Source organism: Mobula birostris, chromosome 2 (assembly GCF_030028105.1).
Source record: "Mobula birostris isolate sMobBir1 chromosome 2, sMobBir1.hap1, whole genome shotgun sequence".
NCBI lineage: Eukaryota > Metazoa > Chordata > Chondrichthyes > Myliobatiformes > Myliobatidae > Mobula > Mobula birostris.
Genome location: NC_092371.1, coordinates 164,835,063 through 164,852,965, shown reverse-complemented (window position 1 = coordinate 164,852,965; position 17,903 = coordinate 164,835,063). Strand labels below are relative to the sequence as shown.

General features: G+C 41.7%; 1 protein-coding gene across 1 annotated transcript in view; it reads right to left on the bottom strand.

Moving 5' to 3' along the window:
* The window catches only part of col21a1 (collagen, type XXI, alpha 1), a 211,819-nt gene that overhangs the window by 18,213 nt on the left and 175,703 nt on the right, over positions 1-17,903 (bottom strand). The window contains exons 26-29 of the mRNA XM_072280324.1: positions 15,911-15,955; positions 13,660-13,692; positions 13,408-13,554; positions 13,269-13,323 (exon numbers count right to left, since the gene is read on the bottom strand). Coding sequence (XP_072136425.1) covers positions 13,269-13,323; positions 13,408-13,554; positions 13,660-13,692; positions 15,911-15,955 — 280 coding nt within the window. The remainder of the gene's footprint in view (positions 1-13,268; positions 13,324-13,407; positions 13,555-13,659; positions 13,693-15,910; positions 15,956-17,903) is intronic.

Genomic DNA, 17,903 nt, shown 5'->3' with positions numbered 1-17,903 from the left:
ACTAGTTATGACATAATAAGTTATGGCATCAGGCTATAATATATAGTAGTCAGGCTACTTGTTTTAGGATTCTAGAGTGGGCAGCTTACACGTTTAACAGAGCATTGGGCAGTGGCAGAAAATGGGGTCAATACACGATTATATGAGAACATAAACTTTGAAGAAGATATTCATCGATCATGTAGAAAACTGTCCTATCATGGGTTTATACATGGTTTACTTTTGAGAGGTAAACTTGCATCATTTTCTTACTTATTCACCCATGGATGTGGACTTTGCTGGTGATATTGGCATTTATGGTTCATCTATAATTAATCCTGAACTGAAGAAGTAGTTAAGAATTGTTCAGTTAGGTGGGTCTTTCATAAGAGGAAGGCATAACCAAGTAAGCTTGGCAGATTTCCTTCTCCAAAAGGCATTATTGATTAAGATTTTTACAAATTAAAATGTGGTAATTTCATTGTTAGTTATTATGGCTATCATTTTCTTAAATTCCAGATATTTAAAACTTAAACACTTGAAAGTAAATTTTGCTGTTTCCGAAAGTAATTCAAGAAAAGTTTCAGAGCATTTACTTACAGCACCACACATAAAACAACATCCTATGGTGTATTTTATGTACAGGTCAATAAAACGCTAGGATATGAAAAAATGTCCTATTTAACTTAAAAAGGTGGCTGGAGTCATCAGTTATATCAGAATCAGAATCAGGTTTATTATCATCGGCATGTAACATGAAATTTGTTAACTTAGCAACAGTTCAATGCAATACATAATATAGAACAGAAAATAAATAAAGCAATAATCAATCAATTACAGTATACGTATATTGAAAAAGTTTTTAAAAAGTGCAAAAAATAGAAATACTGCATATTTAAAAAAAAGTGAGGTAGTGTCTAAAGGTTCAATGTCCATTTAGAAATCGGATGGCAGAGGGGAAGAAGCTGTTCTTGAATTGCTGAGTGTGTGCCTTCAGGCTTCTGTAGCTCCAACCTGATGGTAACAGTGAGAAAAGGGCATGTCCTGGGTGCTGGAGGTCCTTAATAATGGACGCTGCCTTTCTGAGACACCACTCCATATAACCATATAACAATTACAGCACAGAAACAGGCCATCTTGGCCCTTCTAGTCCATGCCAAACTCTTGCTCTCATCTAGTCCCACCGACCTGCACTCAGCCCATAACCCTCCATTCCTTTCCTGTCCATATATCTATCCAATTTAACTTTAAATGACAACATCGAATCTGCCTCAACCCACTTCTGCTGGAAGCTCATTCCACACACCTATTCTCTGAGTAAGGAAGTTCCCCCTCATGTTACCCCTAAACTTTTGCCCTTTAACTCTCAACTCATGTCCTCTGGATTGAATCTCCCCCATTCTCAATGGAAAAAGCCTATCCACGTCAACTCTATCAATCCCCCTCATAATTTTAAATACCTCTATCAAGTTTCCCCCTCAACCTTCTACGCTCCAAAGAATAAAGACCCAACTTGTTCAACCTTTCTCTGTAACTTAGGTGATGAAACCCAGGTAACATTCTAGTAAATCTTCTCTGTACTCTCTCAATTTTGTTGACATCTTTCCTATAATTTGGCGACCAGAACCGTACACAATACTCCAAATTTGGCCTTACCAATGCCTCGTACAATTTCAACATTATATCCCAACTCCTATACTCAATGCTCTGATTTATAAAGGCCAGCATACCAAAAGCTTTCTTCACCACCCTATCTACATGAGATTCCACCTTCAGGGAACTATGCACCATTATTCCTAGATCCCTCTGTTCTACTGCATTCTTCAATGCCCTACCATTTACCATGTATGTCCTATTTTGATTAGTCCTACCAAAATGCAGCACCTCACATTTATCAGCATTAAACTCCATCTGCCATCTTTCAGCCCACTCTTCTAACTGGCCTAAGTCTCTCTGCAAGCTTTGTTATATATATATATATATATAACAAACAGCTCCCTGAAGATGTCCTGGGTACTTTGTAGGCTAGTACCCAAGATGGAGATGACTAGATTTACAACCCTCTCCAGCTCCTTTCGGTCCTGTGCAGTAGCCCCCCCCCCCCCACCCCCATACCAGACAGTGATGCAGCCTGACAGAATGCTGTCCATAGTACAACAATAGAAGTTTTTGAGTGTATTTGTTGACATGCCAAATCTCTTCAAACTCCTAATGAAGTATAGTCGCTGTCTTGCCTTCTTTGTAACTACATCGATATGTTGGGACCAGGTTAGATCTTCAGAAATCTTGACACCCAGGAACTTGAAACTGCTTACTCTCTCCACTTCTGATCCCTCTATGAAAATTTGTATGTGTTCCTTCGTCTTACCCTTCCTGAAGTTCACAATCAGCTCTTTTGTCTTACTGATGTTGAGTGCCAGGTTGTTGCTGCGGCACCACTCCACTAGTTGGCAATCACCATCTGAGATTCTACCAACAATGGTTGTATTGTCAGCAAATTTATGGATGATATTTGAGCTATGACTAGCCATATAGTCATGTGTATATAGACAGTAGAGCAGTGGGCTAAGCACACACCCCTGAGGTGCGCCAGTGTTGATCGTCAGCGAGGAGGATATGTTATCACCAATCTGCACAGATTGTGGTCTTCCGGTTAGGAAGTCAAGAATCCAATTGCAGAGGGAAGTACAGAGGCCCAGGTTCTGCAACTTCTCAATCAGGATTGTGGGAATGATGGTATTAAATGCTGAACTATCGTCGATGAACAGCAGCCTGACGTAGGTGTTTGTTTTATCCAGGTGGTCTAAAGCCGTGTGGAGAGCCCAATGAGATTGTATCTGCCGTTGACATATTGTGGTGATAGGATATTGGATAACTGATAATGGATTCATCAGTAATGATTTTCCTAAAGATTCTGGAAACAATTTAATGGTTAGAATATTCCAAATATATTCAAGGGACAGAAAGAAAAAGCAGGAAACTACAGCATCAGCTGTCAATCAAATGCTGGTAACATACACATTTATAACATGAATAGGCACAGCCAAGGTGGTTTAAAGAAAAGAAAATCAGAAGCAGTTGCTTTCTTTCTGTAGCTATAACATCATCAGATATCTGTAATCCTTTTAATATCAAATGCATTGATCCCTTAGACTCTTAACTGACACCTTGTTACTTGGTTGTAGACTTGCCTCTGACTTAGAAAATTTAGTTTCATGTTTTACAGCCAATACTTAAGGGATAATCTAGGCTGACACTCAAGTGCTGTCTTGTTTTCTGGATAATAAGTTAAATAGTGAGCCTATCAGTTCTTTTAGTCAATGAAAAAGATTCCAGCTGCTTTTTGATTTCTCCTTTTTAATTTACATTTAGGTTTCCCTAATTTTACCGCAATTTTTGGATTCACACCAATCTCCAATAATACTTACAAAATTATTAGTTTTGTCACATCACAATCAAAGCATCAAAACACAGCTGAAATGGGTCATTTGCATTAACAATCAACACAGTCGGAGGACTTGGTGTTGTGGATTTTGGAGAGACATAATGAGGCCAATGTGTGAACTCCAGGCACTTCTACAGTTTAGGCAGGAGATGGTTATTTTGTTGGGTGGTTCCCTTATTGCTACTTTTGCAGATCCTCTGCATTACACTCACTGTAGGATCTTGAGCTTCTCAACACCTTCCTGAATGCTCCTGCTTTGCTTTGGGCCAGAGATTCCCAGAAGTCAGTAGAGGATGCATTGCATTTCTTCATGGGCACTTTGTCTTTCCAGCATACAGATCAAGTCAAAGTACATAGACCATTCTGTTGTACTCTCACTGCCATGAACAACATCTCCTCCTTCAACTGCAAGGGCCTTTCTCTATTACTAGTATGATTCAAATGTCTAATTTGAAAAATATTAGGAACAAGGGTGGTAAATTTAGAGCATAAGTCAGTGCACTGTGGCCATTATAGAGACTTGGCTGTCACGGGGGACAGGAATGTTTGCTGGAAGTTCCGGTGTTCAGATGTTTCAAAAGGGACAGAGAGGGAGATAAAAAAAGGTGGGGGAATGGCATTGCCAATCACGAATAATATTACAACTGCAAATATCACAGAGGAGTCATGGAGGCATTGTCTACTCAGTCATTGTGGGTGGAAGTCAGAGACTGAAAGGGAGTAATCACTCTGTTGGGAGTATTCTATAGACCCCCAGTAGCAACAAAGACACTGAGGAGCAGATTTCAGAAAGGAGCATAAATAACAGCGTTGCTGTCATGGATGACTTCAAATTCCCTAATATTGATTGGCAACTCCTTAGTGTGAAAGGGTTAGGCACAAAAGAAAATGAATCTCGGGGTTGTATATGGTGACATATATGTACTTTGATAATAAATTTACTTTGAACTTGTTAGGTATATCTAGGAAAAGATCATTGACTCAATACGTGGACAAGCCAACCAGAGGAGAGGCAATACAAGATCTAGTATTAGACAATGAACCTGGTCTTGTTGGATGAGCATTTTGGAGAAAGTGACCACAATTCCCTGACCTCAGCATAACCTTGGTTGGGGATAGGAGCAGATAGCGTGGGAAAATATTTAATTGGGGGAGAGGAAATTATGATTCAATTAGGCAGGAACTTGGGAGCATAAATTGGGAACAGATGTACTCAAGGAAATGTACAATGGAAATGTGGAGGCTGTTTAGGAAGCACTTATATGGGATTTTGGATAGATTTGTCCCATTGAGACGTGGAGAGAATGGTAGGGTGAAGGAACCATGGTAGACAAGAGGTGGAACATCGAGTCAAGAGGGAGAAGGAGGCAAGGTATAGGAAGCAAGAATCAGACAGGGCTCTTGAGAGTTACAGGATAGCCAGGAAGGAGTTTAAGAAGGGACTTATGAGAGCTCGAGGGGCATGAGAAGACCTTGGCAAGTAGTAATAAGGAAAACCTCAAGGCATTTTACATGTATGTGAAGAACAAGAGAATGACTGAGGGTGGGACTGTTGCCAGGGCTGGTAGTAGAAACAGATACAATAGGGGCATTTAAGAGTCTCGTAAATAACCACATGGATGAAAACAAAATGTAGGATTATGTTGTAGGGAAAAGTTAGGTTGATCTTGGAGCAGGATAAGAGGCTGGCACAATTAGTGGGCCAAAGGGCATATACAGTGCTGTACTATTCTATGTTTGATTATAATAACTTATTGAATGAAAAAAATCAAATCTCCCTTTGGGCTCTTTTTCCAATTAACCTAGAGTAAATTTCTGTCCTCTGGTCACTGACTCTTTCAGCAGTAGAAATATTTTCTTATATAGCATATAAAAACATTAACTTCTCTATTAAATCTCTCCCTTTATCTTCTCGGCTGGGAAGAAAATAATCCCATTTATTATAATCTCTCTGCAGAAGTGAAGTTCTTTTTCCATCTCATATTATTTGTTAATACCATCCTTTAATAGTGTACAACATTTAAAATACGTACCATATATACCGTCAAGTCGGATTTCTTTTTCTTCTTTGAACATGTGCAGCTTCCCCACTTGAAAGAGATTGAATGCGTCTACCCGAAGGTTTCTTAACTGGATTCCACTCAATGACCAAACAACTTTTCCGTTTTCCTCCTTTTATTTTTCGCAAGTGCAGCAGTTTGATAGTTCCATTAGTTCCATCAACCATTAGCCATTAGTCATTAGTCACTAGGTGAAAAAACTGGCTACCTCTCCCGACTTTGTAGACAGATTCGACCTGCACAGTCTCCGCTCCCTAATAGACCATTATGTTTTCAAACCGGGTGATCCTTCCCGAAGGTTCCCAAGCTCTTCTTAAACCTTGTGCCATTTCCCAGAAGCACCTGCGCAATGATCCACGTGACGTGAAGCTAGTGCTAACCCAAAACGCAGTGACAGCTGTGCTCTTTTCTATGAAACAGTCTCTCAAGTTATTTAAAGTTCAGCATCTTACTGCAGATTCCAATGCTGCTCCCGGACTGCCGCTGTGATGCTGCCAGGTCCCCCCAGTGTTCCGGGCAGAAGTAGCACTCAGGCAGTGAGTTCCATCTGGTCTATCAGTGGATTCTTGCTATTACTTTTAAATTTTTAATTTTCTTTTGCCTGTAGGTCCCAATACTTTCTAGAAACTCTAGTTTGACTTGACACCTCCCACTCGATCTTCCCATGGAAACACTGGGGAGATCGCCAGCTTCAAAGGGAAACTTGGTGGTCCCAGTTCGGTGTTCTTACGATGTATTGTTGACTTGACTTTCCACCTGTTCCTCAGCAGGTAGCAAGCCGCCTGATGTCCCTGTGAAGGATGGTGGCTTGGATCCTGTCTTTTTTCCCCATCAGAGATTGTTACTTTCAGAGCTTTTGTCACAGGAACACTGTAGCTTGGGATGATCCTGACGTTGACATCCCTCACGATGCCTTTCCTGTCTGGATTAGTATTGACGACTCTGCCAAGCTTGAAATGTCCTCTCAGTGCATTTTGGTCGCTTAACCAGACGATGTCCCCAACAGTGATGTCTCTCTGTGCAGTATGCAACTTGCTCCAGACAAACAAATTAGGACCAACGAGTTGGCTCCAGCACCTCCAGAATTTGGTCATCTCTGACTGCATTGCTCGGGGTCTTTTGTAGGGGTAGCCGGAAAAGTCGAAGGTTTTGAAATCCCCACTTTGAGATGCTCGACCGAGTAGAAGAGTGTTGGGTGTGACATACTGAATACAGTCTTCCTGGCTCTGTACCCTGGCATCAATTGGGCGCTTATTGGCAAGGTTGGCTGCTATGTGAAGAGTTGTCTGGAACTTGCTGTAACTGAGCCCAGACTCCTTCCCAAGACTCTGGAGTGCTCTCTTTACAATGCGTACAGCTGCTTCTGCAGCACCATTCCTGCGTGGAGAAACAGGCGGATGGATTTTCCACATCCACTCCGTTCCATTTTTTGCTGCAGTCTCCTGCAGGGCTGCTTCATTCAGGCCGTCCAAGAATCTGTACAGCTCCTCCAAGACTGGTTTTGCTCCAATGAAATTGGTGCCTGGATCTGACCAGATATTTCTTGGATGTCCACTGATTGCTGTGAACCTTTGATAGGCCATCAGGAATCCTTCAGTTATTAGGGTGTTTACCAACTCTGTGTGGATGGCTCTGCTGGCCATGCAAAAGACCACTCCCCAGACTTTCAGTGTTACTATTTTCTTGACGTCATCTTTTACTTGGTAGGGTCCGAAGAGGTCCACTGTTGTGAACTGGAACGGTGTAGCAGGTTGAGTTCTTTCTGGCAGCAAGTCACCCATTACCTGTTGACATTTCCTTGCTTTTGCCTTCCTGCAGAGCATGCAGCCATCGACAACTTTTTGGGCAATTTTCCTTCCCCTGATGACCCATTTCTTTCTTCTCTTCTTGAGCAAGGTTCCAGCCACTCCATCATGACTCTCATTGTGGGCCTCCCCAGTTAACAGTGTGGACACCCAGGCATCATAGGGCAAGATGGGGACATCAACTTGATCTTTTTTGAAGATTTGCACTCGGCCACTGCAAACCAACAGCCCAGAGTCTTGGTTTTTGTAGACTACCAGCCTGTCTGTAGTGATGCCTGGGAAGGTTGCGCCCTCTTGTGCTGCTAGAAAAATGTCTCTCAGAGCATTTTCTCGTTCTCTTACTGAGATGACTTCTGCCAAAGAAACTGCCTCCCACATTGGACTGTCCACGGCTTGATTTTGTCCAATAAACTTTTCTGCTGCTCTCCAGATCCATGCAACTGTTTTGACTAATCGAGTTAGAACACTGAACTGCTTGATGTTCACAAGGCTTCGGATGGCTGACGCTGCAGGTGGTCTCCATTGTTCTGTTTTGACCTGGTACTGTTTTTGTGCTGGTTCTTGTTTCTTTGGCTTGGCCCTTGTCAAAGCAGCAACAAATGCCTTCTTTTGCAACTTGTTGATGCTTTCCCTGGCAGTGGCTGATTTCGTCAGCCATTCATTCACTAGCAAACTCAAAAACTTTGGCCCATTTTGCCACTCTGAGTCTTGGGGCTGGCTCCTCTGGTGACCACATCAGCAATATTTTGCGGACCAGGAATCCACGTCAGTCCTGGATCCCTGTGCTGTTTTGAATCTCTCCGATCCTATTTGCAAAGAATGTTTAATAGCTATAGCTTTCTTGCTGTACTGCACCAAGGATTGTTTGGCTATCAATGAAATGGTACCACCTCCCAACTTGGATTCGGCTATGCAGCTCAAAGTACTTTCTCAGGCGTGAGGCAAACACTGCTCCACACATCTCTGCTTTGACAGCATCTCCTTTGTGATCCAAGGGAGTTAATTTGGCTTTAGATTCCACCAGCCTGACGACTGAGCCCTGGTCTGAGTTCCACCTTAGGTACATCACTGCTCCATAGGTGTGCTCCTTTCCATCAGAGAACGTGATTGCCCAGGGTTCCTCAGTGAAGCATGGGGGAGTCAGTGCCCTGGTGAGCTTTACCTTGCCAAGTTGAACGTACTCCTTGAAGAGCTTAATTGCATCCTCCCTGAGGCCATCTGAGAGTGCTATGTCCCATGTGTCTTTGACTGGACACATTTTATCCTTTGCCTCTTGGAACACCCTTCGTACCAGAATAGCTCCCTTCTGCTTAGCAGGAGTTACCAGGCCAACTGGGTCATACAGCCCTGATACCTGCTGAGCAGTTCTCTTCATGTCAGGGGGTTTGGCATCTGGTCTCTGATTTGCTCTTGTAGAAGGTCTTGGCCAAGTCTCATTTTTTTCTTTCTCTTTGAGAAATTGATTGCAATCTTGACATGGAGCTTGTCCTCTTCTACTGTGTAGCCCAGGCCAAGTGCCTTGTTGTCATCATCGCACATTTGGTTTGGCCAGACCATGGTTTCTGCCTTGGACTTCTCCAGCTTGTCATTGCCCTCTTTCCTCCCGCTTTGCCCAGAAAAGACCCAAGGCTTGAGCTCGAAACCTCCGGCTTTCAGGATCTCCTCCACATTTGTTGTGATGGATTTCAGCTGGTCAAGGTTTTTGTGGGATGTGAGAATGTCGTCAATGTAGCTGTTGTGTTGGAGCACCTGCCATGCCTCTTTGAGGTGAGTGAAAGGAGAGAGGTTAGCAGTTTCGCGCATTGCTAGCTGTGCAACGTACCCTGCTGGTTTATCTCCGATGTTCACTCTTGTGATTGCATATTCCCCCAGCTCCTCATCCTCGGAGTCTTGTCAGAGGAATCTATGCAGGTGCACTTCTCGGTCTTCCAACCAAACTGAATTGTACATCTTTTTTATGTCACCCAAAGCAGCGTATATTCCACCCCTGAATCTGAGTAGCACAGTGCGAATCTGGTTGAGGACATCTAGACCTTTCATTAGCAGGTCGTTCAAGCTCACACCCCTGAACTTTTGGCTGCTGTTCCACACAAGTCTCATTGGGGTCATGACAGAGTGCGGGTTCGGAGCAATAAGGTGACTCACGTACCAGACTGGCCTGTTCCAGTTGATGACCGTGTCTTTGGACAATTTAATTGCAGCCCTTTTATCAACCATGTCAGGCATTTGAGCAGTGTAGGCAGCTTTCCACTTGGGTTCTTTGGCGAGTTGCTTTTCCGTCCTGAGAAATGTAGCCTCGACTGTTCTTTTATTGTTTGGCAAGGAAGCTGAATCTTCTAACCAAGGATATCTGGCGTGCCAATGTGGTTCCTTGTTGTGGCGGTCACCTGTGACATAGCTGAGGCCTCTTCTTACAACTTCAAGTTCCCTTACCTCAGCAAGAGTCATTCCTTTGCTGCCCGGCTGGCAGTTTCCGCAGTGACAACCCCGCATTTTGGCTCACAAGCTGTGCCAATACTCTCCCACTTCCACCACTCTAGGAAGTCCCGGTTGGTGCTTGAAGTACCTGACTCCTGGAGCTTGATGCTATCCTGTTTGGTGGAAGTTGCTCTGGGACTCTGCTGGTGAACTCCTCGTACTTTACAGCAGCCGCTCTCATTGACCTTGCAAAATGTGTCTTGGACATGTGGGCCGACACAGACAGCTCCTCAAAGAGATCAGGATGTGCTCCTCTGACCGTCTTCCCCAGTGGTCTGTCCCACAGCACGAGGTCTCCAGCAGCTCTGGTTCTCTGAGGTGCCAGCTGACCTTCTCTATGGCTTATGAGTAAATTTATTTCTCTGGGTCTCACAAGTTCATCAAGCGGTGTGTCTGGGAAGAATTTCTGCAGTTGCTTCGGTGTCACATATTTGTGGACATTTGCAATGCTGTCCAGTCCATAACAAACCAACTGGTGTGATTTGAGAGTGCCCTTGGGAGTGTTTACTCTGAATTTTAGAAGGTACCGCTTTGTCTCCACCTGAAACTTCATCCCCCAAACTCCATGGATGACGAGAGTGATTTCCTCACTTCTGAGGTTTAGTCTGCTTGCAGCCTTGTGGGTTATATAATTGGTGTCTGAAGCCAAGTCAATTAATGTCCCGATTTTTTTGCCCAGCATTTGCTGTGACCTCGAGAAGCAACATAATCACTGGCAGCTCTTGCAATCCACTTTCCACCAGAAGTCCCGGTTTATCTTTCACAGTGCTGAAGGCTCTGGATGCAGTGTTTGAAAATACATCATGACACTGTTTGGCCAATTCTGGTGAAAGTTTGCTGAGGAACTCCTCTTGATCCTCTGTATATTTCTTCCTGCCTTTATCTTCCTCTGGAACAAATCTGCTCTTTTTCTGACTTGCACTGCTTTTCTTTATTTCAGCATTGAGGCACAGATAGTAATGATGCTCAGGAGTATGCTCATCCTTGCAGTCTTGGTTTTTACACAGCTAGGTGGGTTTGCAGTATGAACTGTCATCAGGATCCTCGAGACACCTCTTGCATGCCCCCAACTTTCTTACTGCAGCCTTTTTCTCTGGTAGCTTTAGCGCTCGAAACTGTTTGCAAAAGTAGAGCTTCCTTTTGTGCTTTCCATCACCGCAGACTACACACCCTGCATGGTGGTCGCCTGACTTGGTCGACTTGGTTCTGGCATGTCTTGGCTCAACCCTGGTTTCTCTTCTACTTGGCTCTTCATCCCTCAATTGCTCGAGCTGCTCATATATGCTCTCTTGCCCTTTGAGGAATTCCAAGAGATTGTCAAACCAATTATCTGGTGTCACAGCATTTCTCCTGTCAGCGACATAGACCAGCCATTCCTTTTTGAGTGTTTCTGGAAGTTTACTTTCAATTGATTTTGTCACCAGCAGATTTTTGATAGCACCTGTGTCTCCAAGGTCACTCAAGTCTTGAAGTGCCTTCTCCACAGCTTGAATTAATTCCATTATTTTCCGTGACTGATGACTTCTGACAGCTGGCATTTTCTGTAACTCTTCCACTATTTCAATAGCAATGCATGTTTGATGTCCATAGCAGTTTTCTAGAACATGGAAGATGTCACCTGCAGTGTTATAAGTAGTGAGGCAAAGGTCTCTTCTGATCTTGTTGTCAAGACTGTCCAGTAGTTGAACCTTTTTCACCTCTCTTGAACCAGTCGGCTCTCCCTGCCTCTGGAGTGCTTCCCAGTCCTTTCTCCACCTGTGAAAATCACATTTTCTGCCAGTAAACTTGGGAAGGGCCGTCAGTTTCAATCTGATGGCTGCTGTGGGAAAATTGGAGGAAAAGCCCAACGCCGTTGGTGTTAGTCTTTCAGCATTCTCCTTTCTCCTTGCCTGTATGAAGTGGGCCTTCTTGGAAACCAACTTGGGGATGTGGAGTTTGAGCCCCTTTAGGTGACTCTGAAGGTCTTTCTGATCCCCTGGCGGGATCCATGGTTTCCACTGACCATGCACCTCCTCCGCTGTCTTTACCAGTCCTTGCAGGTGGTTAAGCATGAAGTCATACGCTTCCTGGTTGCCATCGGGTTGTCCAGCAGCAACGTTTTTACATTCATCCTCTGCTGTTTTCAGTGCTGTGAGCAATTCAACAGTCTCCTGAATTAGGCTTCTGATCTCCTTTAGTTTCAACTCATACTCATTTGCTGTCTTTGCCAGGTTGGCTTTTTGCTGTTCAGTTAACACAGCTACTTCCTCTGTGTTCAGCTCCGCCTCTAGTTCTGCAATGAATCTGGCTTCCACATCATCACTGGCTGCCATGATTTCCTCAGCTTCTATTGAGAGTTTATTGAAACTGACTCTGAGCTTCTCTTCAGACATGTCTTCATAGGTCCTGGTAATACTGTTGACCAGATGAGAAAATAGTCTTTTTGCTGTCGTTCGCTCTACCTTGAGTTGCTCAACTGATTTCCCAATAGTTTGATCAGTCACGTTTCATTTCCTCAGCAGGCTTTTCACAGGTGAGAAGGCAAGTACAACTTTTTAATGATGCTTTGATGTTGTTTTATCTTAACTTGATTTTCGTCCTTTTTCAGGATTCCAGGTTATTGCTCCTGCTGTTCCAGCTCAAAGCTCCCAGATTTCTGTTCCCTGGTCCTCCAATTTCCCGATCAACCAGTTTTTTCACTGTCGAGTCGGATTTCTTTTTCTTCTTTGAACATGTGCAGCTTCCCCACTTGAAAGAGATTGAATGCGTCTACCCGAAGGTTTTTTAACTGGATTCCACTCAATGACTAAACAACTATTCCCTTTTCCTCCTTTTATTTTTTGCAAGTGCGGCAGTTTGATAGTTCCATTAGTTCCATCAACTATTAGCCATCAGCCATTAGACATTAGTCATTAGGTGAAAAAACTGGCTACCTCTCTGGACCTTGTAGGCGGATTCGACCTGCACCTCTCCGCTCCCTAATAGACCGTTATGTTTTCAAACTGGGTGACCCTTCCTGAAGGTTCCCAAGCTCTTCTTAAACCTCACGCCATTTCCCAGAAGTGCCTGCGCATAATAATCCCCGTGACGTGAAGCTAGTGCTAACCCAAAACGCAGTGACAGCTGTGCTCTTTTCTATGAAACAGTCTCTCAAGTTATTTAAAGTTCAGCATCTTACCGCAAATTCCAACGCTGCTCCCAGACTGCCGCTGTGATGCTGCCAGGTCCTCCCGATGTTCCGGGCAGAAGCAGCACTCAGGCAGTGGGTTCCATCTGGTCTATCAGTGGATTCTTGCTATTACTTTTAAATTTGATTTTCTTTTGCCTCTAGGTCCCAATACTTTCTAGAAACTCAAATTTGACTTGACATATACTGAAAGTGTTTTGGGGTATTAATAGGAATAACATCTAATAAAACTCTGACAGTCCTCTTGAAATATATCTTAATGATGATTTTTTATGCTGAATGATATGGATTTTAGATAAATTTTAGGTTTTAAAGGATTATTGTTTTATACTTACTTCTTAGCACATCCATGCAAATATCTCGGATGTATTCATCAGAAATGAATCGGCCCTATTAAAAATATTTTGGTATTAGAAGTTAGCAATAGCACGCTAATCAGCACATTATATCAACACATACTTAGCATACACCTACAGAAATTCCTTTTTGTCCTGGTGCTCCTGGTTTTCCTGAAAGTCCATTGTTTCCTTTAGGGCCTTGAGGCCCAGTTCCACCAGGCATACCAGGTTCTCCCTTTTGACCCTTAATGCCTGGAGTGCCTGGATATCCCAATTCACCTCTCTATAAGAAAATGAGTAGTGTTAGCAATGATTGTTTTGGCATTTGATATTTTTAAAATGTAATATGAAAATATCTTTGCAGTGATATCTATTCAATCTGGCTTACCTCTCCTTTTGATCCTGCTAATCCCCTTGGACCCTGAAGGAAATAATTAAGCAATTAATTAGTTCTGGTAACCAACCCCTTTATTTTTTTCACTCCTCCACTTCTTATTTATTTTCCGTTCCCCATTGCAGTTACCCTCTCACCCCTTATCTTTTCCTTTCCTGCCCTCATGACTTGCCTATCATCTCCCTCTAGTTCTCTGACTCTCTTTGTTCCACAATCCACTGTCCTCTCTTATTAGATTCCTTCTTCAACCCTTTACCTCTTCCACTTATCACTTCTCAGCTTCTTAAATTATGCTTCCTCCTCCACCAACCCACCTTCCCTATCATCTATCGCCTGCCAGCTTGTTCTCCTTCCCCTCCCCCCAACTTATTTTAGCTTCAGACCCCTTTCTTTCTAGTCCTGATGAAGGGTCTTGGCCTGAAAGATAGGCAATTTATTCCCCTCTATTGATGCTGCCTAATCTGACTTTGGTAGCTCTTTGAACTCCAGTGACATGTGGTGGAAAACTGCTGGAAGCCGGCCTATCACAAGCAACAGATGATCACAGGCAGCTATGGTGGATATCTGATATACTACCTCAGAAAGAGATCAACCCCCTAGTGGCTGAGTGCTAGCCACAAGCAAGGAAGCATTTAATTGTAGTAAGAGACCACCTAAATCAAGCCAGAAGACATTCACAATGAAATGCATTAGGGTGTTTATAAATATCTTAAAAACATAAATTTCATTGAGAAAAGATTGTTAATTTTTTTTACCAAAATACTTTTGTACAGATAATATTGCCTTAGGCATTCAATTTCATAAGACAATGAAGTGAGTTTGCAAACTACTGAGAGATTAACTACTGCTTTGTTCAATCGTGTCCCCTGTTCTTATGTAAACCTCTCACTCAGGTTATGATGTATGTATTATTACTCAAAATAATTCAGATACAGCAGCTATTCACCCATTTTCTCTAAAGTAGTATACTACATTCATTGTTAAAATGAGTAATGTGTAAGAAATATCTTGAGTAGCCACAAAATAAGGGCACTCCATTACTAATCAGTACCTCATCAACTTATGGCACTCTGAATGATTTCAGTCTTAATGTGAGCACATGCAATAAGTCAAAGTGTAGTATATCCAGAAGTGGCTTGCCATTGTATGAGCACTTGTAAATGAAACTGACAGAAATAGAAACTCATTTTTCATGCTTAATGCAGTCAAGACAATGTACATCTTAATTAGCAAAAATTAATCCATCTATCAGCTGAAGCATTGTGAAGCACACCACAATCATACAACAACCATCATGAACAATTGTGTGCCCAGCACCAACCTATGGCACTCTACCCACCACTGATTGTCAAACAGACATTTACCCCAACTCTCTGCCTTATATTGGTTGACCAATCCTCTATTCATGCCAATACATAACCCCTGACTCCATGCATCATTATCTTTGGACAAGTCTTTTATGCATCACCTCATTGAACACCTTCTGGAAATCCAAAATCTAAGTATACAACAGCCACGTGTTCTTCTCTATCCACTCATTCTTTATAAACTCAAAGAATTCCAGTAAGTTTGTCAAGCAGAACCTGTCCTTCCTGAATCTCTGCTGTGTCTGCATGATGGATACTTCTATCCAGATGTCTCACTATTTCTTCCTTAATGATAGCTTAAAGCATTTTCCCAACAACAGACATTAAGCTAACCTAACTGTTTTTTACCTACATCTTTCTTTAAATAGTGGCGTAACATTTACTGGCTTCCAATGTGCTAGGACCTGCCCAGAATCCAGACAATTTTGGTAAATTATCATAAACATCTCCAGCATAACCTTCCCTATTTCTTTCACTAACTTGAGATGTATTCCATCAGGACCAGGGGACTCGTTTACCTTTAGACCTACTAGTTTGCTAAGCACTACCTATTTAGTAATAGTAATTGTATTGAGGTCCACACCTCTCATCGCACCCCATAATCTCTCTCTTTGACATGTTAGATGCATCCTCCATCACGTAGACCAACACAAAATAGTTATTCAAAGCCTCAGCTATTTCCATATTATCCAATATTAACTTCCCCCTTCTCATCTTATATTCACTTTACATTCACTTTAGCTACCTTATTCCATTTTATATAATTATAAAACTTTTAATATTTGTCTCTAGATTTTGAAAAACCCAAAACTCAAATAACATTTGTCTATAAAGGGAAATAAACTATCAACAAAGGATAATTGTCAGTTAGATATTACCTGTAGCCCTGGCATTCCTGTCATTCCTGGTATACCCCTATTGCCCTTTTTGAAATAAATAGAAAACAATGTTACATACATTGTCCGCTTGCTATGCTAGTGAATGTATCAAACAATTAAAGTTACTGCATTAAAGATAAGTGAAATCATTATTTCATTGCCTAATACTCCTAATAAGAATAATTGAAGTGTAGCATATTTGTAATATTTATCTGCTGTTACTGAATAATTCAAATGGCAATAATTCAAAATACAATTACAAATTGATTCCACTATAATTTACACACTAATTATTAAACAGAAACAATGGATAAGACTGTATTCTAATATGCAGAATTTTTCACTAAAGGGTTAGAAGAGTCATAAAGTTAAAGCAATTAGACAGTGCAAACTCTCTGATCTGGATGATTTGCATCCACATACATTAAAATATAAAGGAAAATGGACAGCAGAAGCATTACTACATTAGCATAAAAATACAACTAATGTGATTCCACTACCTGAAAAGGAGTTAGCTTAGATATCAGTCAGAGAAGTACAGCAAAGGCAGACCTTTTGGCCCATCTAGTCCATGCTGAAACCATTTAAACTCCCATTGACCTGCACCAGGACCAAAGCCCTCCATACCTCTACCATTCATGTACATACCTATCCAAACTTCTCATAAATATTGAAATTGAGCTCACAAGCAGCATTTGTGCTGGCAGCTCATTCCACACTCTCATGATCCTCTGAGTAAAGAAGTTTTCCCTCTTGTTCTCCTTAAACTTTTCATCTTTCACCCTTAAGCCATAACCTCTGGTTGTAGTCCCAACCAACCTCAGTGAAAAAAGCCTGCTTGAATTAACCCTATCTATACTCCTCATAGTTTTGTATACCTCTATCAAATCTCCTCTCAATCTTCTACATTCAAAGGAATACAGTCCTAACCTATTCAATCTTTCCTTATAACTCAGGTCCTCAACCCAGCAACATCCTTGTAAATTTTCTCTATACTCTTTCAAGTTTGTTTACATCTTTGTGTAGCCAGGTGACGAAAACTGCACACAATACTCAAAATTCGGCCTCGCCAATGTCTGATAAAACTTCAATATAACATTCCATCTCCTGAACTCAATACATTGATTAATGAAGGCCAGTGTGTCAAAAGCTTTCTTTATGATTCTAAGTGACAGGAACTTTGTCTGAAAGATGCAAAAGGAGCCACCTAGAAGTTGAAAACATAATTTAAAAAATGGGCAATTCAGATTTAAAAGGAATCTTTGTAAAAGCATTAAAGTAAATTACACAAATACAGGAGATAGCACTATACATGCTCTGTGGAACGAGCATCACACTACACTACAATTCTGAAATTCAGCTGAAGGGGAATGCAGTCTATTGCTGCCAATATATAGTTGCTGTTAATTAATTTTCAGTTCACTATATTTGGAAATTCTAATGATTTTTGATAAGGTAATTTATGACTAAATTCAGAAAATATGGAATCAGGAAATGTTGTAAAATGATAGTAGCCATGAAAGAAAAAAGTGAAGAATTCGAAAATGGTAGTAACTCAAACTGACAAAAAACAGAAGTTACTGTTCCACAATGGCTAATGTTACAAAAATTATATAAAATTAGGAAATATACAATGCCAAATTTATGCACTATACTTAATTGAGGTTTAGGGTTAACATTGGGAATTCAAGATGAAGTTTGCTGTATATGCGTGGAATTATTGAATTTGTTAAATGTATTTGATTTTTTTTTGTAGGAAACGTAGAGGCCATAGATCCTTTAGAAAACAAATGTTGAAATAGGGTTTGAAATCTTGGTTCTAAATTCATACCAAGTACAGATGCAATTAATAGATAATAACAAAAAGCAAAGTACTGGGGCTCATTTTCAAGAGGGATAGAACTGTAAACCATTGAACATAGAACAGAACAGTACAGTACAGTACAGGCCCTTCGGCCCACAATGTTGTGCCAACCCTTAAACCCTGCCTCCC